General features: G+C 37.8%; 2 protein-coding genes across 12 annotated transcripts in view; one reads left to right on the forward strand and one right to left on the reverse strand.

The window, feature by feature from the left end:
• EPB41L2 (erythrocyte membrane protein band 4.1 like 2) overlaps positions 1–14666 on the forward strand; it is a 203574-nt gene extending 188908 nt beyond the window's left edge. For all 11 annotated transcript variants that reach the window (XM_023529810.1, XM_023529815.1, XM_023529812.1 and 8 more), the window contains one exon: positions 13435–14666. The gene's annotated coding sequence lies outside the window, so the exon portion shown is untranslated. The remainder of the gene's footprint in view (positions 1–13434) is intronic.
• Positions 14667–20438: 5772 nt separating this feature from the next.
• SMLR1 (small leucine rich protein 1) overlaps positions 20439–26332 on the reverse strand; it is an 8101-nt gene continuing 2207 nt past the window's right edge. Inside the window, exon 3 of the mRNA XM_023529835.1 lies at positions 20439–20524. Within this exon, the coding sequence (XP_023385603.1) occupies positions 20439–20524 (86 nt within the window). The remainder of the gene's footprint in view (positions 20525–26332) is intronic.

Raw genomic sequence — 26332 nt, forward strand, 5'->3', positions numbered from 1 at the left:
TATAAATAAAAGCTTTATATTTTCAACACAGGGTGTATAAAGGCCTACAAGCAGAAATCATTTAAAATTTCAGCACAAGCACAATATCTAGTTAACTGAATAAATATGCTGTTAAATACTAAATCTTTTTATTTTTGATATGTATTTTCCTGATGATTTTATATATGAATGGCTGAGAATATCTTAGCTGGGAGTCAGATGGTCAAATACTATGTATAAGAAGATCTCAAACTACGTGACATTGGGCAAATCAGTGAGGATAATTAAATCTACTTTTTTCTTTTTTTTTGTTTTAACTCATAGGACAGCTTATAAGGATATCATAAGACAATGAATAAGAAAATTGAGTGTTATACAAATGTAAACATACTGGGTATTTCTCTTAAATTCTATTAATCAGTAATGACCATTGTGAACATTACCAACACCCCCACTTTCATTTATGGCATATTAATAAGTTTTAAAATGAATTAGTTATATCAGTTATTCCTGGCACCTTATATTCATTTTTGCAGCACACACACACACACACACACACACACACACACACTCACACACTCACACACTCACACACACTCTCTCTCTCTCACACTCACCCTTTGAAGTTTGCTTGTCTTAGAGGTTACCTTTTATAAGCAGCCTAATTAAACAGGAACTTAAAGTATAAATTCACATAAAAGGTGAGCAAACTAGGTAAGTTTGGAAAAATTCATTCATCCACTGAAGAATTATTTGAGTGCCAAAATGTGCTAGGGTTGGGTTAGGCATTGACGATTCAAATTGTCAAATTGGTAGATAAAACACAGTCCCCCTCCTTGAGAAGGATCTCCAAGAGGGGAGGTGTAAATAGTAACAAAATGTAATTGCAAATCTGATAAATGCTCTGAAGGAAACAATGTGATATGAGAAAACAAAATAAGGGACTTGAACTATTGTAAATTTAGCCTATTACTTGAGAAACAAAGTTTTAACTCAAAAACACTAAAAATAGGAGTTACCTTACTGTCTCAAAGTCATTTTAGCATTTCCACCCCCCTCCGGCTATAGCTTGTTCTTGAAAATTTTCCGTTCTGGTGACTGTCAGGCTGAGAGGAGTGTGTTTCTACTGCTTCAGCTACCCTCTTGCTGCCCCGGCAGGATCCCACAGAGGCAGCAGGTGGCCCGAGGCAAAGAGCAGGACCAGGACAGTATGTGAACATCAGAAAAGAATAAATATTTGTGATGTATCTGTCCCGCCGCCTGCCTTTTCAGATGTGAAAAGGTCTCCTTCTGACCTGACCTCTCCCTTTAGAGTAGCTCTGAGCATTTGATCAAGCATTAAAAGTAGGGGGTGGTTGGGTGGAGAGACAGAAAGATGGTCAAAGGAAAACCTGCAGTGGAGTGAAACTCCTGAGTCTGCCTTCCCAGCTGGGTGTTGGCCAGCTGTGAGGCCAAGGAACTAAATGCAAACACCACTAAAAAGAAAACTCAGACTTCAGAGGAATACCTCACTAAATCTTTGTAACTTTTTTTTTTTTTATGTTCGTTTATAGACTGTTTCCTCCTGCCAGTTTGTCCCAAATGAATATTTATGAGCCCTCAAATGGACACATAGTGTTACTGACCTATATCGCCACTGGAATGGTCTTCTTGAGCTGTCCTGATCAGGAGGGAGAAGACCCCAGGCTTGGTGGTGTGGTCTCGTGGCCTCAAAGAGAGTTCCAGGAGTGGGAGCTTGTGACTCCGCTTTAGTTGGCACTGTGAGCTCTCTGAACCCGGACTTCAAATGAGCCTTTGACTCCTGGAGTATCATTGATGTGGGCTAAAGCGAATAGTGCCTCTTCATCTGAAAGCGATGAGCAGCCAAAGGATAAAATGACAGGGAAGCAGCCTTTAATCCATTCACCCATTTTATTCATTGTGTGCTCATTATATATATATATATATATATAGACAGAGGGCCCATGAGATCTCATCTACTGTTTTACCATGGAGATTTCAAATCAAAGAAGGTCTGCACTCACAGACAATGAATCAGTGGTAGCACAACAGTTTTAAGTTTTATGCTATGTTCTGAACTGAGCTGAGTGGGAAAAAAGATCTCTAAGGCAGGATGGGGAGTCTTACTTGAGCTTCCAGGTGAGTAGGAGTTAGCTCAATGAAGAAAGGCATAGGAGAGGACATTCCAGTAGGATATGGTGCTGTGAACTTGACACTCTAGGAACAGTACAAAATCAAATGTAGCTGGATTGGAGAATACTTATAGGAGAGTGATGGGAGGTAAGAAGAGCAGAGTCAGAAGTCCAGGCATTAAGCGTCTTATAAGCCAAGCTGAAGAGGCTAAACTTTATCTTGAAAAGGTACAAGTACTTCTCATGTATCTGAGAGATGGCAAGTAGGTAAAGGTTTGTGACTCGGTGACTGGTTTGCATGAGAATATGGAAGTTAGTGAATTGGGAAGTTGGAGGATGGGGAGGAATCCCAGATAACGTCCATGTTTGTAGCTTGGGCAGATGAGATGACGGTGGTACCTATAATTTCAATCATGGAATAGATAGATGTTTCATGTCACGTGCAATATCACCAGCCCTCTGCTCTTAGCTACCTTAAAGCAAAAGTGTATTTTTCATTTCGTGGTACTATATAGGAGAGACCAACCATCATAAGAATTATGGAGGAAGCTTGGAAATAAATCTGTAAGTCCCCATCTTATACACACACACAACACAGGTAATGGGAAATTTACCAGGTAGTCTGAATGTTAAGAGGAAGTGTAGTATAGCAGATTTGCAGGGTTCAAACCTACTTTGTAGTTGTGTGACCTGAGCAGGTTATTTTGCTTCTCTGTGCCTCAGTTTTACCATCTGTTAATTGGGAATGATAATAGAATTTACAGAAGGATTTGTTTCCAAGGCAGGTTGTGAGAACTTTTACATAAGGTCAGCCAATAACCCTATATTGTCATTAAGAGTCAAGTAAAAATGAAGATTTTCTATAGTGGACAGTCTGGTGTCTGACAGAGGGAAGGAGGATTTGGAAGCCTGGGAGAATGGGGTGAAAGGTTAAAGAAGTACATATTAGTAGCAGATGGATGGTCACGGAGATGGGGAGCACAGCACAGGGAATGTAGCTAGCATTAATATGTTGGTTAGGTGGAGGGTCAGAGGAGGGAGAGTGCAATTGGGGGGATCATTTTAGGAACTATATAGGTGTCTAACCAATGTTCTGTATACGTGAAACTAAATTTAAAAATAATTAAAAAAAAAATTTCTGTCCCAGAGATGGTGACTTTGAGAAATGTCACAGTAGGAGATAGCCAGAAACTTTGAGAGAGAGCACAGTAGGCTTCGGATCAGGAGTCAGAGTTTCGAAGGTCATTTGAAATGTCATTGACTCATGAAACCTTCGGTTTAAGCGATGTCATCCAGGGCCTGATCAGAATTGAGACCTGGGGAGCAGAGGACATAGAGGAGGAGGAAGAAAACAGGGAGAAAAGGGTGTCATAAAAACTGCAAGAGAGGATAACTTCCAGAAGAGGGTAATCAAGTATTAAATACGGCAGAGAAATCTAGTGAATGTGTCCTTTGAAATTGTTCGTACAGCAGTAACCCAGGGGCTTTTTCAGAGCTACTTCAGTCAAGTAGTAGGGATGGAGCCCTATAACAGGCTGAAGAAATGGGGTTTTACATGAGAAGTGTCTCCAAGAAGCTGAAATTGGTAATAGAGCCTTTTGCTTTTCTGTCTACTCTGCCTTCTTTATCTGAGAAGATGGAGAGCATTGCATTAAGTTTCACAGAACCACCAGAGCCAGTGCTGTGATTACTAAAATCCTGGCAAATCCATCAGTCCTTGGAACCTTTTAGATATACCTTGATTCCCATTCCACAATCCGCAGTAAATACATAACTAAATTAGCAGTGTTGCTTTCTGTGCTATTGTGCATTCTAGTGAACACCATTTTCTAAACAAGATACTATCATGTTCAAACCAGCATTTCAAAGTCTGGGTGATTGATGTTCATGGCTTCAAAATGAACTCTCAACCCTAAAGGAAATTAGCATTAGCTATCTGACTCGCCAGGAAAACTGAGCTCTCGCTAATTATGAGCTACTCATTTAACATGGCCCCGACAAGCATCACCCTGTGCTGGAAAGAGAAGCACAAGCCCCTTGACTTCGGATGACTGTTTCCATTTCAAGAGTCAGCAGGTTTTCAGGCATATCAAATGTGTTGCATTTTAATTTTATTCTATTTGTCTAGTTGTACTAGTCTCATTCCTAAAATTAGCATTTTACTACAGCTTGGTTTTTGATGTAGATTAACGAAACCTAAAATTGAAGACTTCTTATACATAGAAATGAAAAGCCATTTCGGATTTAGTGAGTTTTAGGCATAGCCAGCTTTCACTCTAGAAAGCTATGGAAAGTTCAGTTTTAATATTTATAAATGCAGGTGCTATCAGCGAGTCAGTTACAGTATATTTGAACTACCCAGCCAAGGAGATGCTGGAAACCACTGCTGTCGTTCATATATATTAGCACCTGGTAGTCACTGATTCCCCAGGATTTGCCTTTGGACAGAGTCATTATTGACTTCTTTTTTCAAGTGAACCTATCTTCTTTTTTTTTGTTTTGTTTTATTTTTCGGTAATAAAAAAACAGGAGATTTTTACTTTTAAAAAAGGAAAGATGGTAGAAAATGTAAGTGACCCATAATTCCTCTGCTCCTACAGATAGATAATCCCTTTTGACATTGTGTATCTATGTGAACACATATTCACACTTATGCTCACACCTCAATTTATATAAGCTGTGACTGTTAACTCTATTATACTATATAACTCTATGCTGCTTTTTTCTCCACATAACAGTGCATTATAGATAACTTTCCTTGTTACCTCATCATTTTTCAGTAGCCATTGATTAGATGCATGATGATGGTTTACTTAACTCCCCCCTATTAGTGGGCATTTAGATTATTCCTCAGTTTTCACAATTATCCACACACCTACAAAGATTATACTTGTGTGTATATTTTTGTGCATTAATTTCACTGTTTCTCTAGAGCAAATATTTTTTAAAAATTAGAGTTGGTGTGCCACCAAGGGTTTTTGATATATTGCCAACCTGTCCACCATAAAGGCTCTGTCTGCAAAGTTAGATTCCCACTAGTGGTTTATGAGCATCCCTGTTTCCCCACACCCTTTACCCGCACTAAAGGTTATAAAAAATTTTAAAAATTTTTGCCAGTTTTTGCCCTTTTTAAATTGTGAGGAAAGAGCACTTTTTAATTGTATTTTTCATTGAAAGTGGAATTGAAATATACATTCTCTCTCCCCCCTCCGCACATGCACACAGACAATTTGCATTTTTTTGAATTACCAGTTTGTGTCCTTTGTCCAGTTTTCCGTTTGGGGTTTATCTTTTATCTCTTACAGGTTCTTTAAGATTATTAATCCCTTGTAAATGCTGCATATTTCTCCCAGTTTTTCATTATTATTGAGGGTTAAAAAATAGCACCAAAAAGAGGAGGAGGAGATGAGCAAGACAAAACTTACAAAAAGACCATATCCAGAGTTTTCTTTTCTGGCCCAAGCAGCAATTTTTTAGAATTTGAATTAATTATTAATGCTTAAAAGGAAAAGATACCCAGCCATTTTAGAGACATCAGAAGCTCTGACAGCATTGAGCCTGCTTTTTCTCATGGATGCAGTGCCACTCTTAGGGCAGAGCTCCCTAAGTCACCTGTGTCTCTTCATGCTGTGGTCCTTGGTACCCCATCTCCTTTTTAAACATATAAATTTGCAAGTGGCAATAGGAGGAAATTTTGCTATAGCAGCTAATTAATTAATGTTTGTATGTACGTGTGTTTTTTAAGATACGCCAGTCTTCATGAGGATTACAATCCAAAGACATGTTGGCCCTATGTTTATTTAACTCTCATACATCAAAGTAGTTCAGTGAGCATTAGAACAAGTGGAATCTGGACCTGTTCTATCCAGTATGGTAGCCAGTACCCACATGTGGCTATTGGGCATTTGAAATGTAGCTATTCCAAGTGGAGATGTGCTTTAAGTATAAAATAATGTACTGGATTTTGAAGAAGTAAGGAAAACAAACTAATAAGTCAGAGACTTGGGTCTGGAGATGAATTCTTTTGACTCCTAACCTTTCTATAAGGAAAATATAAAATGAAAACTTAGCAAGTTCTGTTTATACGTGCTTCAAAGATTTTTTTTAAAAGATAAGGATTTTGTTACTATTTTTTAAGTGCAACTTTTATTCGATGCTGTAGAGAAATGTTTTCTCATCTCTACTTATCTTATGAACCTAAGATTGACAAAGGCTTAGCTGGATTAAAGTATATTGAATGTAACCTTAAGTGTAGTGCGTTCGTTATTTAAAAGAAGCTTTTAAGATTTTGTAGAATACTTTCATATCTGGTTCCCACAAGATTTGAACCTAGCAAAGTGAACCAGAAGACCTTACTCTAGCTTTAGGGCCAAATGCTAACTACTCTTAGAAATCTTTGTCAAAACTTCAGAGATTTGGGAAAACCAGTTTTTTAAAGAAGTAAGCGTCCTCCTGGAATCTCATAGATATAATTATTCAACAAAGAGAACAGAAAAACAAACCCAAAATTTTTCTACTTAAGTCGGCAGATGAAAGTAATAGTGAAGACAGGTAGTACTACTATATTCCTAGAAACAATGCAGTTTTTTTTTTTTTTTTTTTTTCCTCCAAAGCCCCTGTTCTTCAGTCTTACCATACGGATTAGTCCCTATTACTTTCACTTAGGGATTCATTAATATATATTGTGAACCTAATGATCAAAGGACTGTTATATATGTTATAATAAAAACAGAGGAATAGGAACATGTATACAAATGGCATGTAGGGTAAAAGAAATAGTATTTTTTCAAGAGAAGCCTAGATAAAGGGCAATAAAAGTTAACAGGAGAAACTGTTCTGACTGGTAGATCAGAGAAGACCTCCCTTATAAAGTGGCAGGAAAGCTCTTCAGTGCAGAGCTCTGGGCAGGGTTTGAATATATGGGCAGAGAGGAAAGAGCATGTAGAAAAACAATGGGATGGATATCAGGAAGAGCGATTCCTGCGTTATAGCTATATGCTGAGTTCCCAGCAGAACTAGAAAGATTTGTCAAAGGCATATTGCAGAGGGTATCACATTCTGTATTAGTACCTTAGTTTTGACTTCACTGCGTAGGTCACCTGCATAGGGTATTTGAGTATGGGAAGGGCATTTTCAGCATTGTCCTTCAGTAAGAGTAACTCATCAGTAATGTGTAGAATTGATTGGAAAGGTGCTAGATTAGATGAAGTACCCTGTAAGTAAACCATTATACTGATTCAGGTAATTATTAATGGAGAAACTATACCAGACATCTCTTATCTTTAAGAGTAGAATTGGAAGCAAAACTAGGAGTGAAATACCATGTATGAAAATCAAAAGAATATTAGCTAACATTTATTGAATGCCTACCCTGTGTCCAGCTTTGAGACCTTTGCTGTTTATTATCTGAATTGGTTCTTATAGTCATCTGCGATGTAGATAACACCGAGGCCTCGAGAGCTTAAGTGTGACTCACCCAAGTCACACAGTCGGTGAGTGGCAGAGCCAGGACCGACCCTCAGTCAGTTTGAATCCATGTCACATGTGGCTTTGCAGAAGAATTCATGGTTGGAATTTTCAAATAAAAAACTCCCACCAATGTACTTGAAACATGACTCATTTTAGAAACTTTTTTTTTTTTTTTTTATAAAATGTCTTTGAGGTTGCAGCTATGATATAAAGCTAAATGAACAAGTCAAACCATATTGTATAAAATAGTCATGTTTAAGAATGAGGTAAACTTGATGGTATTTTCGTTTGACAGGGCATTCTGAAATTACCGCCTGGTAGTAATTCTTTAAGTAGAGTGACTTGAATGTGTCAGGCATAAAGATTCTAATAGAAAAATTACTGTTAGCTTTAAAGAAAACCCATCTAATTGGTTTTAAGAGATTACTGATAGCTTACCCTTTCCTCAAACATAAGAGAGTTTAAACTGGCTTAAAAACAAAAAGAGACCTTTGCCCATCACAAGATGGCAGGGAAGGAATTGTTCTTCCTGAAACCTCCTCAGGAGGGGAGGTAAGTACAGCTGTGCAAAGGCATACCTTTAAAAAAGGAAAGTAGGGGAAAACATCTCAAAATTGACTCTCCTGAAAGCAAAGAACCTTAACTGACTTGTGATTCTGGCAAACTTTGAACTGACTTTTTGTCTTTGAAGTGGAATTGTGTTGCTGTGTATATTTTTCAGCACGGTATAGCTGGCATTCAGAGGAGATGGAGATCAAGGATTCTAGCCTATCCTGAAAGACTCAATTCTGAGACACGAGTCTCAAAGGGCCCACTTGAGAGCCTTGTGAGAAGAGAGGCACCAAAACAGCATTAATACGTTCAGGCAAACCAGGAGAAGCAGGACCATTTTGCTGAATTATTTGTAGAGCAGGTGCTGAGTTTCATTTAACTGAAAAAGAAAAATACATGAGATTTAATTTTCCGCTCTGTGTTCAGCAGACACACAAATACCTGTGAAAGAAGGCAACAGCAACAGCTTAGGGGCAGCAGATTCGATTGGAGCGGTGCTCAAGCTTAATGGACCCAGGACCACTTTACATTCTTAAAAATCACTGAGGAGCCCAGAGAGGTTTTGTTTATGTGACTTGCACCTATTGAAATTGACTGTATTATAAATCAAAAACTAAAATTTACCATATTATAAATCAAAATAATATCAAAATTTATCATGGTATAAATCAATTTTTAAAATATTTATTAAGTTAAAAATAATCACTTAAAGATGCCTGTCTGAAAAGGCTACAATATATTATGATTCCAGCTCTGTGACATCCTGGAAAAGGCAAAATGACTGACAGTAAACAGATGCCCCTGGTCTTATCAGAAGAGTCTTTAAATACTGGGAAGCTATCAAACTCAGAGTGTCCAAAATGCAGTTTTCCAAAATTCTGATTTTCACCTGAAAGCTTGAATTTTATCATTGGCGACAAGTAAAGAAAATGCCTGCCAGATATCAAATTGAATAGCATACTTTATCAATAATTCTCTCAAATATAAAAAGGTGTTTTATGAAAAATGTGGCTTCAACTCAGTTTAGACATTCATACAAATGCTTGTCCTCTAGACATCCATTGTACTTCTGGATGCAGCACTCCTGTTGCATGCATTCGTCCCATTTCATCACACAGAATATTAAGACAGTTATGTATATACACACGCAAGGGTTGAAATGTAAGAAAATTGATAATTTTCTTCTTTTATCAAAGACATCCTTATTAAGTGAAACTGGCTTTCTGTTTCACTGCAAGAGCATGGTGGGGTAATGATACAATTTGGTGGCACTGCAGCCTGTGCTAAGATGCTGTCAGGTTTACTCACCACTGTTACTGCACCATCAGTGAAAATGTCGTCGTCCTGAAAAGGGCAAAGAATGTCCGAACATGATTATAAAATAGCATTGACTTCACGATCCCCCCAGAAAGAGTCGTGGTGCCCTCCAAGGTCTACAGACCACACTTTGAGAACTGGTGGGTCTTAACTGCAGGGGTACCACAAACATTGTGAGAATTGACTATTTCCTGGGTTAACCAAATAGAAATGTATCATACTTGCATTTTAGGTTCTAGAATTCTTAAATTCTTACAGTGGAAATTCTGTTTAAAAATTAAAATCAGATATGCAAATTGAGAACCAAGGAAGAATAAAATGAAGATTAGTATTAGAAATAACTGAAATTCATAAATTATTTTTATTTAAAACTGAACTTTACACGTGGGTGCATAGCCTTCATTTTTATTTAAGAAATAATTGCATTGTGTCTTACATAAATGTTATTTATAGTTTTGTAATATCTGCTTATATTACTGCCCTTTGGTAATTGAATCTTCATTAATCTGAAGAAATGTTATGTTTTCTTGCATTGTCTAATATAAAACCCACAGGCTTGCATTTTTATTGAGACTCCCCTCTGGGAGTCTTTACCACTAAAAAGTGGTTTTTATCAAATGCTTTTTAAAAGTGCATGTTTGCAATTTCCTGAACCAGTTTCTGGAATAGAGCATGCTCAAGACTGAGACCTACTATGTGAGCCTTTTGTCTCTGGAAACTGAGCTTGTGCTTTTCAGATGAGGTATAGAACTTCTGTTCTTGAATTTGACTGATTTCCAACTGCTCAGCATGGCACACTGAGAAAGATAAAGAACACATTGAACCCTCTGTGAGGACTTAAGGCTAAGTTGGTAACCAGCATGTATCCTTGAAGAGTTTGGACACAGAATTAGACTTGTGATTAGATCAAACAGTCATCTAATCACAAATGTGTGAAACCTATTCTCACACTGGCCAAAAGAGGGGGACATAGGCTGTGGAATGTGACTGGTTAGAAATGTTAGAAATGTTCACTGACATTGTATAGTCTAAGGTGGGAAACTGAAGCATGGAAACAGTGGTTTGCGTTTTTGTTTGCCCGACCAAAATTCTTATACATTCAATACAATCCATATACTTAACAGCTATGATCTTATCCAAATTTCAGGTGTGAATGGTTATGGTAGTGTCAGAAGTCAAAGCAGATTGAATTAGTGCCAGTAATTAATGCCTGTCAATTTATATAAAGATGTCAGGACATCTATAAACATGAGATAGAATTCAAGCTTGAAACAGAGTTCTTGAAACTGTACAGCTCTTACACGAAGAACCCATGTCTGGTTTTCACTTTGGGATATGTGATAAAACATTAAGACCCAAAATGCAGCCTGTTAAAAATGGTCAAATACTAAGTTTTCGTGTCACCAGCACATGACAAAAAGACATAAAATGTCTGATGCTTATGTGCCAATGGCGTTGGTGATTCCATCCTTACCTTTTCTCCTCTCTAGTTCAAAAGCTAGACGTTACCTACTTGGGATTACATTTCTACATGTGTTTAAGTGCAAGAAGAAGTCGAGAAAAGATAGGTGGATGTGTAAATAAAAAAAAACTTTAATAATTACTCCTAGTTCATCTGGAACAGTAAGAACTGGGATGTTCTGAAACACTGAATATCTAATTAACTCAGAGTTATAGTTGATTTACCGCTTCTTAAAGAACGAGGGGGGAAATGTGTTTAATGTTAAAATTATAAGCTGTTTAGAGTCCTTAAGGCACATTAATATTACCATTTGTAATACTTATTATGAGAAAAAAATGATTTACTGTCTAGTGGTTTGATTGTGAATAAATGAAAGTAAATATTTGACTTTACATGGATAACTGTGTCTTTTTCTCTACATATATTTCAATAAATGTTGAAACTCATTGAAATCAAGATCTCTTTCATCCAGTTCCTACTTACTCCAGGATTCCTGTTCCTTCTATACTAATGGCTTTGAAACAAGTTTAATTTTACCTTTCTTTTACAAATTGAAATTTTAATGTTTGGTGAAAACAGATTCAGTGAAGTAGAGTGACATGGAGCCTATAGGAAACAGAACCCTAAACCTCTTTCTGTGGGGTTTTGGGCATGGGTAATATCAAGGGTTCATTTTCGGTAGCGTGAGTTAGGCAAAGTGACATCAGTCAAACAATGCATGTTCACGAAGCAAAGAAAACAGAGCTACCAGCCTCTCAAAGAAAAAGAATAGATAGCATAACTGAAGGTCACAGGGAACTTCCGAATCCAGTTTGATTGGTAGTGTTATCCATCCCCTTCATCATCCCCCACATTTCTTTTCATAATTACTAACCTAAAAAAAAGATGACTTTGTGTTTTCTCCATTGATTTTTTCCCTGCCTAGAATCAAGGAGATTATTACTAATGAGTAAGGAAATAGCTTAAAGCAAAAAGCAGGGTGGGAAAGACTGAATTTGATTTATCAATCTGTCCTGAATAATCAAGAGGCTATAATAATAATGTCTGTGATAAATCTAAATGGTGGGGAATTTTTTCATTAAAACAAGACTTAATTTTATCTAGCCAGAAGAGTATATATTCTACTTGACTTTGGGACCAGTGTCTCTTGGAAAGGACATAATTACCACCCTCTTCCTCTCCTCTGTAATTACCTACCCTTTGCAGAAACTTCCAACCACGCTGAAATAACAAAATGAAACAGTTGCCTTCTTAAAACCCTTTTCTCTTTCAGGGGCAATGCACCATCCTTATTTTTTGTCTCCCTCCCTCTCCTCTCTCCTGCCTATTTCCCTTTGATTGGGGCCTCCTAAGACTCATCTTTCCTTTTTTCTTATATTCACGTGAGACTGATTTCGTTTGGTTTCATTTGTCCCTTTGTGCTGACAAATCTACATCCCTCATCTTTAGACCTCAACTGGGCTCTCAGGCTGTCATTCTCCCACTGATTTTGAGGTCCCAGGCTCTAAGCCTGAGAGTCTTCTCTGGTACTTCCTTCCTAGTCACCACATTCTGATTCTCCTCCTTCAGTGGTGTTTCTCAAAGTTCTGTCTTCCACCTGATTTCTGAGGCAACCACTCAAGTCTGGGGTCCTCGCCATCTAGCAGTCATACCTGACCTTTGTCATCCTCATGCAGCCTGGACTTGCCACAGTGGCCTCCCATCTCCACTCCTCTCCACCTTTTTAGCCTGTTCATGACACTGAAGCCACAGTGATGTTTCGAAAACATAAATCAGGCATGTCAAACCTTCCTCAAAACCAAAATCAAACCCAGCCTTCTTTCCTGGACTTTTAATGCCCAACTTGAACTTGCCACACCCCAGCTCTGTGACCTGCCGTCCCTGCCACTCACTCTCTACTCTGGATCATTGCAGTAGATGGACAGTTGGTCTTTTTATCTCTTTAATGCTCTTTCTGAATGAATGGTCTATTAGATCAAGTTCAGACTTCTCAGTCTGGTATTGATGAGTAGACCTAATATTTTTTTTACCTTCAGTTACTCACCATACCATTACTTAGCTTCAGCGATGTTCATTTCTTCACTATCCTCCCATTCATTCCTTCTCCCATACCCTCGTCTCCCCACCTGAAGCACCCTTTCTCCTCATTTCCATGAAGTCAAAATTGACTGTTTTTCTCCCTTCCTTGAATCTAGCTTTAAAACCTATATTGATGTCTCTTTTTTAGATTTTTGCTCTATGAATTACCTCTATTTTTATAATTAATTCTTTTTTTTTTTTTTAAATTTATCCTTATTTGCCGGTGTTTATACAGTATGCTTGTCAATTCTCCAGATATTTTAAGGCCCACAGGGGTGGAGCAGACTCTCGTGGATGTCTTATGGTAAACATAGTATCTACGGTAGATAGTAATAGTAACTGTTGATTACTTGATTTGCAATCTGATGAGTGTTACATTTTTATTTTTCAAGCCTCTGTCTTTGGAATATTTAATTTTAAACCTTGTCTCTTTTTTCCTCCTAGAATTTCATTTTTTTTAAACAACACTCAACTTTGTGAACCTGAAGAATTTTGACCATTCCAAGTCTTAATGCCACACCACTACTCCAGCAAATTCATACTAGGACCGGTAACAACAACCAGAACCTGAAGAATTAAAATGCCAACACCAAACCTTACCTTAACAGCTCTGGTCCCTCGCATTTTAATATATTATTTTGTTTTATAACCACTTCTAAGTATTATTGGTTATTTTTTTTTTTAATTAGGGAATTTTGTTTTTGCTTCCTGTTTACTTTGTGTACAACTACCTGCTCTTTATGACTCATTTTGATCAAATGATAGTGAACAAAGCCAGCCCCAGCTGGTAAGGTGCTGTTCACCTGAACAGGTGCTGTTGTGCGGAAAGGAAACTCTGTGACTAATTTAGATAGTGGCTTTCCTTCTTCCAGATCCTTCCCATTGAATTACAGTAAATATTTGCAGTTTGGTTGCAGTAAATATACTGTACGAGAAAATATTAATACAGATTAAAAGCATTTCTTACATCTTGAAAATTTTCTAATATTTGAGAAATTCATTGGAGGTATTTTTTATATTGAACCTTTTTGACTTTCCAGTCCTGTGACTTTTTACTTTTTAGTAGAAAGGCAGAGAAACTCCAGACTGGAGAATTATGAAGATGTTCGCTGGCCACGCACTGTGTTTAGAGACCCTGTCACACCACAGTGCCAATGCTTCTCAGACATATGCCCTTCAGCAGCATTCCAGAAACAGGAGGGAGGAGAAAAAACGATTTCTTCCCCTCTACTAAAATATTCAGGCAGCTTAAAACCTTTAGTGCTTTCTTTCTTAACATGTCCAAATTTCAATACTTTGCATTATTCGAACACTTGTGTAGGACACTTGCTTTGTATTAAACCTCCTTGTCTACATGTAAAACTGACCTTTTGTTATTGAGCAGGTCTATCTCTTTCAGGTAGTTTGATGATTCACACAGGTTTGAAGACACTAGGGAGAGGAGTAGGGGCGGTGGTGGTATTTTGATGGTTATAAGAAAGCTGTTCCATTTCAAGCTGACACCAGAGACCTGATAGGGACTTATTAACTGTATTGAACATTTTTTTTTTTTCTTTGCTTTTGACCCTATGTATAGTTATGATGCCAGATTAGATTTATAGCAGCTTCAAGTTGTATTAAATGATATTTTGCTTTCTGTAATACTGTTATAAAATAAAGTTTGTTTATTCTCAAAATTTGTCATTTCTCTTTTCATAAAGGTTTAAAAGATAAACTTAAGTGATATTTTCAGTCTGAAGTCTTATTATTTTGTGGAATGTAGCATTTTTTAAGTCTGTTGTTCAGAGCCTTTATAATTTGATGCTGCTGCCAACATCACTGACTTCAAATGGCCAAGGCATTGTTGAAAGTTTGTAAATCTAATGTTTAGAATGCCAGATTCCTTCTGCCTGGTTACATAATCCACCCCAGCTTTTACAAATTCTCCAAGGGATATTTTTGCTTGTTTTCTTTGTGCATTTTTTGTTTTGATTCAGGAAATATTTTAGCTGTCCCATCTGAGTCCTGCTCCTCTGTTTCATGTTTTGCTTTACTGTCCACTGGGCCTAAGGCATCAGCAGAACGGGCTCTGGCAAAGGCTGCACCGTGTCTATTCAGGATGATTTATTGTGAAGCTTCTGCCGACACCCACCAGATTAAGTGCTGAATTTTCTTTTAAACATTAAAAGCATTTCACAGCAAATGACTAACGGTATATTTCATTTAAAATGTTATGTAGAATTTCTTCTCCTAGTCATTTAAAGTTAGCGTGTTAAATATAATTTGTATGGCTGTCTTTGGGATCTGTTCCCACTGAATGCTCTCTCACCTTGTGAAAAGGTCTTTCTCACTTTCTGTAGAATGATTACAAAAACAACTCCTCCTCTCTGGAGAAGCCTATCTCAGCAAGCCAAGCCTTAGAAATATTATGGAACCAAATATGATTCTGTAAATATATTTTTCTTCAGAAAGTTTGTATATATAACATTCATATTTAAAGCAGAGGTTGATCTTGCCAGGGTTTTCTGAGAACCATATCCTCCCATACTTCTAAAGATAATTGCAGTGATAGGAAATAAGCATGTCGGAATCCCCAGCGGAATAGAATACGCAGTGCTCAGGGCTCAGTTTGATTGAGCTGTGATAGCAAGTACAGGGTTTGGGGTCCTAGAGACATCTAGAACATCTGTGGGGATTCGATGTTGATAATGCCACCTGTGACTACAGCAGCAAGCCTCTCTTTTTTGACATTTGGTATTTGTTACAAAATATTTCTCAGGATGTTCTCTCATTCTGTAAACCGAGTCTTCAAATGATAGAATAAGAAAGTAGGTCAACCAGGTTCACTGAGGTGAGATGTCCAAGTACTAATTGCTTAAGTCAAAAGCAGTGTAATTTTGGAATGATAAGCAATACTTCCTTTTAGTTGCCTACGGTCTTTATAAGTATTATTTTACATAAGCCATATAGCAATGCTGTGCGGACATAGGAAACCGCAATGCATTTTCTATAGGCCACAGCAGAATAAAAAGGTTTTTAAAAAAATGTGTAGAGTTTGTAGGTTTTTTGGTATCTCACTGTTGTGAATAGCTTCCGTTTTTCTGTATGATATATCGTAGCATTACTTATGGCATGGACCACAGTTCGTGGAATAATTATCACCAGGACTCTGGCAACGGAGCTGACTGTGGCCGTAACTGCTGTTCAGCATGGACTTCATTAAGTATTTCCCTTATTTATGGATAAAATTATATGATGTCTGAAAATATATAATTGAGAATTAGCAATATGAGGGTTAGGGAGGAGTGAGTCATGCTTTAGATGAAAGAAATTGGCCATGAGTTGATAATTGCTGAAGCTGGGTGATGTAAATGGGGGTTCATCATATCGTTCTGATAAAATACTCCATAATGCTAAAAATGCCACAAGGCTCATAATTTAAAAAAGACCTTTCTCCAGGTATTGTAACAATACATTGTTCTTTCCTGTATCGTGCTCTGCCCAGTTTCCACCACAGTGGCAGATGCTTACATTAGAGATCAGGACACATGAATATCTCTGTTGAGAAAATAACAGGAGGAAACATACTCCTGACAATTTTTCAGAAGTCAACACAGACCTGCACGGATCCCAGCATTCACTTGTTTACATATTTGCAGGGAGTAGGCCATAGTGAAGAGTTGGCCCCAGAAAAGAATATGACCAGCTGGCAAATCCTAGGTGTCAAACACCTGACCCTTGGCTACATGGTCAAAACATCCTTTGTATAGTTATGATGCTAAATTAGGTTCTTAGCAGCTTCAAGTTATATCAAATATTTGCTTTAAACATACTGGCTTCAGAATCCTACAGATGGGCCTTTGAATCCCCTACTCTAAGTAACTGAGCCATGTGACTTTAGTGAAGGCAGTTAAAACATCTACAAAGCAAGGGTAATACATCCCAATATAGGGGTATTCCAGTGCTGAGATGAATAAAAAATGTATAAAATGTTTAGTGGAGTTCCTGACACAATAACGCCTTCAAAAAAAAAAAAAATCATGAGTAATAGCACTGTGCATGAGTTAATCCACCAAGGGCAAATTTATGGAAAATACTGTCAGTTTGAACTGTGTTCTTGTGAGAGCTTTCCCTAATAGAATTCGGTACTATTATGAGGTTACCTGTGAAGCCTGTTAGGAAGGGTTTGGCTTTGAAGGTATGTGGACTCGACTTTTCTGTGAGCCCTACAATGTCAAGAACCCCTTATGGTCTCTTCACCCTCTGCTGTGTGGAGGCAACTAAGGTGGCTGGTGTGAGGCACAAATCTTTTCTAAGACACTGGCTGCAGACTTTCTAACCACAGACTCCTGGATAGATTTCAAGGGGCTACGCACTCTCCCAATATTTGCAAAATCATGAGTATATGCATTTTTCTTAGAGACGAAGGATGATTCTGGCTTGTATCAAATCCTCAAAAGTTTTCTTTATTACCTAAATTAAAAATTTAGGAGCCTTTGTTCTTAATAATATGGGTTTGATTCATTCATTCATTTTTTTCATCCATTTATTTAATGAATCTATCAAAAAAAATAATATGGATTTGGAATGCAGAGTTGAAAAATTTTAAAAGTGTAAATATTTTTAAATTCCCAATCTGGTGGAATATATAAATAAGCTTTTTTGAATACATGTTTCTTGTTTATGTTCTGTTATTCATTTGCCCAGGGTGAATGCCATTGTGTAAATTCTGATAAACTCAGGGCTCTTTTGCTTAGTACACTTGTTATAAAGTCAGAAAGCAATAATCAAGCATTTGTTCTGAAAAATTTTAATTTTTATAAACAAGTCAGAAAGTTGATTTTTAAATGTGTGTAACAGTTATGAACTGTGATTTCTAAGGCACAGTTTTGCCAAAGAACTTAAGATTTCAAGGAAAAGTTGGTATGTGGAAGTGTATATCTGCTCTTGATTGTCCAGTTGCTACTAAATTATATCTACAAACGTTTGGAGGCTGTTACCTGGTCAAATTATAAGTGAGCTTTTATTTTTATTTTTAAATGGTTGTGACTAATAGTTAAGGGAACATAATGTGTGCTATTCCTTGCGTCATTTTCTGTTTTATCAATTTTTGTAGGCTATGAGGGAGGAGTTGTGGGCTTTCAGTTTCCCAGCACCAAATTCCCAAATTACCAACACTGTTTAACCAGAGAGGTGGGAAGATATTAACCAGGGAAGATATTATCGGCTTTAGGTTAGCTCTGTATTAAGAAAAAAAAAAAAAAAGTTATCCTTTGGTGAATTTTCATTGACTAAACAACAACATAATAAAACTCAAAGCCACCTGTTAAAGTGTTTTATGGAAGGTCTCATGTTGGGGAAATAGAATTGAGAATTCCTTCAGATACTAGAACATTAGAAGTAAGATTAGAAATGGTTGAGGTCAGACGATTTAGATTTGTAGGCACTTCTGGCCCGTGGTGAAAGGCTTTGGAGCATTGAATGGAACAGAATACAGGATAATGTAAGGAGACTGCCAGCTTGGTCTAGGTGACAGCAACAATGAAGAGCCAAAGCAGTCCAAAGCGGAATGAGACCTTAAAGTGGACCGTGAGCATGTGAAGAGCAAAGGCATGGCTGAGCTGACTGGTCATGCTCTGTAAAGGATTTGTCAGCTTGAGTGTCAGTGCCTTCAAGTAGGTTATAGTCAAACCCTTGGGACTTGGTCTGTCCATTGGAAAACTAACATGTTTCTGTTTCTACGTATAAAAACATGAATCTATTCATGATTTCATTGGAAATTCTTTATCATTTTACTCAATAGCAACAATAGAAATAGGTCTTCCTGAAAACTACTCGGTTATTTTCATCACTGAAAGCATGTATGTTTAGAGCTCATCTGTTACCACAGTAGCTGAGACGCGTTATCTCTGGTTGAAGCAGAGGCGGTGGAATGGCGTCCACCAGAACCAAGAATCTTGTTTCTGAAGTGCCCGTTTCCAGAAGGTGTAGCAAATGCTGGTGGCCAAACCACAGATTTGGCTGGCAGCTGGGAACACGATGCATCCTTTCATGCCTTCTGTTAAAGAACATTTTTATATGAGCTAATTTCCACCAGGGGCTAAAAAGAGATCTCTCCCAGAACTGAAAGAATATTGTTATTCCTTCCATATGGCATGAACACTGTTATTCTAAATTACCTCAGTCTGAAAGCCCCAACAGACATTTTCAATGTAATCAAATGCAATAAAACACAGAAATGAGTGTCTTCAGTCAAACAGTGAGTTTCTTATTATTCAGGAAGTGCAAATGGAGACTAATAGCTCACTGGATGCATATGAAGAGTTTGGGTGTAGGGAAGGGAGAGCCAGAAAGTATCCAACACTGGTCATGCATTCTTGCTTTCAACCATCCACACAGTCTTTTTTATGATTGTTTGTCGTTACAGAAATTGGTGCATTTCTTACAGGTGACCAAATTCATTATGTTTTATAAAGGTAATCACTCTAATAGCCTGTTAGATTCATATGCAAATATTGGAATATAACCAGACTTAACACTTAGGACATGTTAAGCATCTTTTGTTGTTAACTGGAAGACTGGAGAGCACAGTAGTGATCACTATTTTAGCTACTACTTTGAATTAATTTTTTTTCCCCCCCAGTTATCTATGTTGGCTCTTTGGAACTCCCACTGAAAGAGAAGAATTCTGCTAGAGAAATAATGACTTCTTTCCTTATTTAGAAATAGTTCCCTGATGTTTTGGTTTTAAAGGCCAAGTATTGAATTATTCTCCTTATGAAATACGTGGACGTTCTGCTTTCCTTTTCCCAAAACCAAAATGCCAGTATTTCCAGGCTGCATCATGCTGAAAGCTACATTTGTGGGTGACCCATACCTAGTATTGAGAGACTGCACTTGTTTTGTGATTTGATAATATGATTATGAAAGCAACTAGAGAGAAATGGAGAGAAGTAAACTAAAGGCCAGAATGATGCTTGAAAAGTATCAAAAGTTGCCAAGCTGCAAGAAGAGGACGTGGGAATAACCTCATAGAGGGAATCCATGGAGCTCTCAAGGCACTCATCTTTTGCTATCCATTTGATCTCTGCCAGCATTTCTTTACCTCTGAAATAATATGGATTTCCACAGGATTATGTAATAATGATGCTTACAGATTTTATTTTTAAAATATGCCATTCAGAGTAGACATAGTCCTATAAAAGAAAGTTGCAATGTGTCTAGTCCATAGAACACATCCAAGAAAATCTTATATTCTTGGCACTATCTGAAAACCTGCTATTTAAGATGAGTCTCAAAGAAGTCCTCTCGGATAATAGCTGTCACTTTTCAGAAAAAGTATCTTAGTAGGCTTTCTATTTTTGCTGTGGTTTTACTTTATTAACCTACTTTATTAGCTAAGCCATTGATCATTACTCTTCGATCAGCAGAAATTTATTGTCCATTAGCCATTGGTTAGTCCCCAACAGTCACGTTTGTTTCATTCTCCGGTACAGGGAAGAACCAGCCTTGCAGTACTGTGGGTGATCAGGAGCCTTAGACAATTCTTCATTGACTGAAAGGAAAAATATCAGTTAATAATTTGGAGTGCTGAGTGTCATTGGTCATTTACTGCTCATAAGTGGTTATTGTCCAGCCTTTCTACACTAGTAGCCCCAGGAAGTTACAGAAGGCCAAGTCCTCAGAGTGAGTCCTATTTCAGGATCTCTCCTCACCTCCTCAACCAAAGGGGGAAAAAAAAAAAAAAGTAAATGTTTATTTCTAAAGAATGGTCTCAGTTAGAGTGGACAAATTACCACCATAAAATTTGTTACATGCTAGGTATAATTCCTATGTAACAGGTTAAGTGTGGATTAAATTTATTAAGACCCCCACATTCGATAAGCATTTATTAAGCATGTCTATAGGCCAGGAACTGGGGATATGGAAATGCGTAAGATAGGATTTCTGTTCCTGCTCCTCCCTCCAAAAATGTGTGTGGGTATTTATAGTCTTTAGACATATCAAATTATTTTTCCTTTACCTTTGGCATCTTTTATTGAAAACTGACAGCTTCAATGTTTCACAATCTATACACTTCTTAACTCCTTAAAATATAACTTCAGTTAAAGCTACTCTCTGAAATATTAAAACTTCCCAATAACATCCAAATTACTAAATCTAGTGGAATTTTCCAATCCCCAGTTTCCCCACGCTGTAGCATTTGACACGAGCCCCCGCCCATGCTCCAATTATTCTCCTCCCTTTGGCTTTTATTTTATCTATCTTTCTGTGTACTTTTATCTGCTCTGTGACTTCAGCTGTTACCTCTTGGCAGTGACAAACTTGATCTGTAGCCCTAACACCTCTCGAGATCCCGACAAGTATTCCTTTAGATCTTACTGGTATATCAAAAAATAATCTCTCTCTTCCTGACTGCCACAAATACACACAACTGAACCTGCTTTTACTCTTAAAAGTGTTATTTTCAGAATTATAATTAATCAAATTATTTAAGCCAGAGACCAGGAGACTATAGTCTCATGGGAGATAATACTTGTTTATAGACTCTAACCTGAAAATGCTCCCTTTGACATCCATGTCAAAGACAAACAATTTATTCTTGCCAGGCACTTTGTATGCCATGTACCTCAGGACACGTGCATTTTCCCTGACCTGGATTCTGCTGGGCCTCCACAACTTAAGATTCTTGTCATTTTAGTCTGGATAGGGTACATATGCAACGGAGGGTGACAGGCCCTAGGCTACATGAGCCTCAAGATTTCATAATTAAATTTGTTGAGCAGTTGTTATATGCCATATAGTATGTGAAGTCCCTTGCATGCCTTATTTAATTCTTACAATGACATTATGTTGTAGTCACCATGTTATTCTTTATAGATGAACAAACTGAGGCAGAGAGAAATCAAGATGAAGCAATTTACTCAACCAAGATCACAGAAATGGAGGGATTCAGGATTTGATCCCAGGCAGTCTGACCTAAAAGTCCACACTCAACTACTCAGTTACACTGTTTTTCCACAAAGGTTATTGCTAGTTCACATGTATTACTTGAGATAGCCCATGGCTTATATTATAAATTCATTAAAATATGAGTAATTTATTTTATTCTTAATTACCAAAGGCACAACCAGTACTTTGAATGAGAAACCAGGATGCAAATTATAGAGCTGAAAATGGGTGACCTGAATAATAAGATTGAAAGAGAACTCTAAGAGTAGAGAACTAGAATAGAACAAGAGGAAGTTCATCAATATACAATAAGTTATGTGTCCGGGAAATAGTGTTCGTGCTATGCACAATGCAGAGAACAAGATAAAAAATTTATCTTTCTTGAAAGAGCTGGCAATTTGGTCACCATTTTATTTCAATGGGTCTACAAAGGAGAGTGCAGAGAGATTAGGCAGGTGGCCTTGAAAAATCTGTTTGTTATTGTGGAAAATTCTGCAAGCAACCAAGTTTTCCCTATTGGGCCATGGATAAAGAAATGTAATCTTGATTCAGCTAAATCTTTATGATGAGGAATCACCATCATCAGTAATTATAATTACTCCTCCCATATAAAGAGGTTGATCAAATTTTCTCAAAGCTTTTGTGAAACTCTTGCCTTGTTTAAAATTTTCCTGGTTGCCTATCATATTGGTGGTTAGTTTATTTGCCTAGGCCAAAAGGATTCATCTATTTAACAGATATCTTTTGAACACCTATTCCATGTTCAATACTCCAGGGATAGTGCATTGGCTGAGAAGGCTAGCTCTGGAGCCAGCCAGCCAGGGTTCAAATCCTGTCTCTACCAGTTTCTAGGTGAGTGACTTTGGGCAATTTAATTGTTACAAGATAATTTTAATAAGAGCTATTATTATAATGACTAATAGTTGTTCAGAACTGACACTGTTAAGAACCTTATATGTATTACCTCACATAATCCCTTACAGCTATATCTTGCTATTATTTCTATTTTAGAGATAAAGAAACAAGTTTCAAGAAGTTGAGTAGTCATTTACAGATCTGGAATTCAAACTCCTTTTGATTTGATTCCATAATCTGAGCTCTTAGCAATTTCACTCTGCTAACTCTTAAATTCTGATTTTTCCAAATACTTATCTCTTTCTTGTTTGATTGCTGACTACTAAAACATATATATGAAGTTCAGTGAAAGATGTCTAGCTACCCAGTACATTTTCAATAACTGAGTTGTTTGTTTTGGAATGTAAATCACAGAAGGCCTGTACCTGATCACTTACCTGACCTTATTTTGGATCTAACACCATCTAAAAACTTTCAAGCATTCCATAGACACTTTTTTTTTTTTTTCAATAAGAATATCTTTGGCAATGCTGGTTATTTTTGAGAGGATTTTTTCTTGATCAGGATGATGGTATTTTGGGGACAAAGAGTGGCACTGAAAGTAGAAGTTTAGGAATCTCAAGACTTGGGGAGATGAGACAATCAAAATTTCAATCCTGGAAGATGTGAAATGTCCGTGTCAGTGGCTGATGAAGGGTTGACCATGGAAAGTTCAAGATTCAGACCCTCGTTTCAAGAGCTACTCTTCAAGGCAATTGACAGATTGAAGAGTGCAGGATGTTAGAGATTTTGTTTTCTTCCTTTGTGAGGAAATTGATGTTCTCTGCATACTGATTTACATGCACCATTACCTCCTAAGGCTTGCAGTGTAGGGGTTAATGTTGAATGATTATAACACCTCCATATGCTTTCCATCACATCTTAAAATGTCTCTCCTGTCTAACGGACTAGGATATATGAGGCAGGAAAACTGATTTTCTGTTTCAGAATGCAGGACTCTGGGGTTCTGTGAACACACCAGTTAATCTGTCAATGTCCCTTTCTTTACAGGAACAAAGTAGGAATGATTACGCTTGCCATAACCCTGGTTGGAAGATTAATGTCATGACATTTGACCATCTGTTTACGATTTTTAAATGGGAGCTATTAAATAGAGATGCACACTGGTGATGTTTTATTTGGGGCCAAATGATCTCATTTGCCCTCAAACTGGAGAGAGGATATTACTGCTTACCCTTGGGAAGATGGCTACATAAAGAGCTATATTTTTTAAAGCTACATGTTATTAGAGTTAAAAAAAAAGAAAAGAAAAGAAAAGAAAATTGAGAATTAAAGGGACCAGATCTACGTAAACATGAAAACATGCTTGGTTTAAGGTTGTTTGCTAATGCTGGAGAATGTAATCGGGAATTACTCCAAAAAAGGATGCATAGATCCCATTTGGGAGAGATGGTGGTATCAGCAAAGGATAGTTTGTAAAAATAACTCTCAGGAGAATAACACAGTACAGGCTGGCCCTCCGCTGCCGCCCTGGCCAGGTTAACTGTGAGGGAGAGCACTGAGGGTCCCCAATTTCCTCACCCCACCAGTCTCAACAGAATGAAAACTGACAGCAGAGAGTGCTTTGGTTCAGTCAACTGGGCAGTCCTCTCTTAGCATCCTCCGGATGGTTCACTGGCAGGCCACTAGTAATAGAGGGCTAAGAGTCATTAGTATTCTTTCCAACAATAAACTTCAGATGGGACCCCCATTGCATTAAGTGACCGATGTACAGATTTTTGTTAGTTCCTTTCACCTCCTCACTCACTCCTCCTGTCCTCCTCACCTGTAACCTGAAAGACCAGGCACACTTCAGTGAAAACCAACAAAAGTAGGAGACAGTGGAGAAAGACCACAGCAAATGGAGGCTCATTACATCGTTGGGGATGCCCCTTTACTGTTTAGAGGGTCCTGCCTCTGGTGGGAGTGTTTAGCACTAACCCTGGGACAAGACTTAAGGAGAAAGGGAAGGTCATTCTTATAGCCCTTTGACCAGACATCTAATGAGGCCAGAGCCAGAAGCATGCAGATTTGCAATGTCTCTCCTCCAACTTCTAATGATTTTTCCAGATGCCTTTTGTGGTTTTCTAGAACTGACTTCGTTTTCTCTTGGTCCTAAAAGCCTGTAGTAAAAATCTATCCCAATATCTAGGACAATTCCTGATATATGTTAGACTCTCAAATATTTGTTGAATGAATGAATGAATGAATGAATGAACGAGTGAATGAGTGAATGAATGAGAAGTCTTCCTATCCAGAAGTATGGTGCATGTTTGGAGCAAGCCTCAATGTTGGTGAAAAGACTTCACCCAGAGAGCATTAGCCCTAGTCATGTAGGGCTGACCTTCTTGCTATGCTTTGGGTTAGATGCTATGTTGCAAAAAATGGAGGCTTTGAGAGGGAAGGGACAGACCTGTAGTCGGGCAAGTCTAGAAGTCAAGAAAAGTTCAGTAACACATCAGAATTTAGAATAAAGAAGGGAAGGAGTTGTGAAGAGAGAACAAATGTTTGGGGCCCTCCAATTCTTTTACTCAGAAGCAATTCCAAATTTATTTAGCTATAAATGAGGTGATAATTTTTGTCTGAGACTTGATCTCTATACAGCTCACACAGGTGGAGATGTGTTGAAGACAGAAGGGTGTCACCGTGCAATGATCACAGTGTGTATACACATGGAGCACTCCTCTGGGCCTGGGCCTATGTGTAGCACCTTGCCAGCTTTTTCTCCCGCATCGGCCCCCTGTCATGCCAGGCCACACCCTCATGGGCAAATGAACTTTTCTAGGGCATTCTGAAGGAATGTGATTGATATGTTTATACCTCAGAATTATCTAAATACCTAAGTAAAATACTGTAGATCCATTTAAATTTTACATATTATAGATGTTTTTCCCCAAATGTCACCCCGGGGTAAGTAATGCTATAAAACTAAGATTCATCTTTTATTGCAAAGTTTGTCCCAAACACCAGCTGTCCCGCTTAATGACCTGACCTATAATAACGGATAAATAGAGGCCAACAAGACACTTTGGAACCCGTAAATTTATCTTGCTCTGTTGTTTGCCTCATTTAATGTTCGATATATTTTTGAGGTACTAAAAATTTTATCTAGCCAGAGAGGTAGCCAGAGATGGCACTTGGAAGTGACATGAACTCTTCAAGTCCCTGACTGTGATATAAGCATCCTTTTACTGCTCTACAGGGTGCTCCATATCTGTGGGAGCTTGGCATGTGTAACTAACAGTGGCCATTGCGACAGCTTTAAAAGACCTTCAAAATGGAAATGTTTATGGTGGCTAGGCATTAAGCCTGTTTGGAAGACTCTGAAGGGGTGCCCTAATTAGGAGCGTGGGGATTTCTAATTTTCTCCTTCTTTTTCAGAGGCCCTTTTCCAGGGCTTAGTGGTAATGAATGGCAGAACATCAAGGAGAATGGTCTAGGGGCAGTGGAGGATAAACTAACTTAATAAAGAAAAGGATTTATCTCATGAACGCTGTAGAGCAAGACAATACAGCTG

This window comes from Pteropus vampyrus, unplaced genomic scaffold (genome assembly GCF_000151845.1).
Source record: "Pteropus vampyrus isolate Shadow unplaced genomic scaffold, Pvam_2.0 Scaffold43, whole genome shotgun sequence".
NCBI classification, from domain to species: domain Eukaryota; kingdom Metazoa; phylum Chordata; class Mammalia; order Chiroptera; family Pteropodidae; genus Pteropus; species Pteropus vampyrus.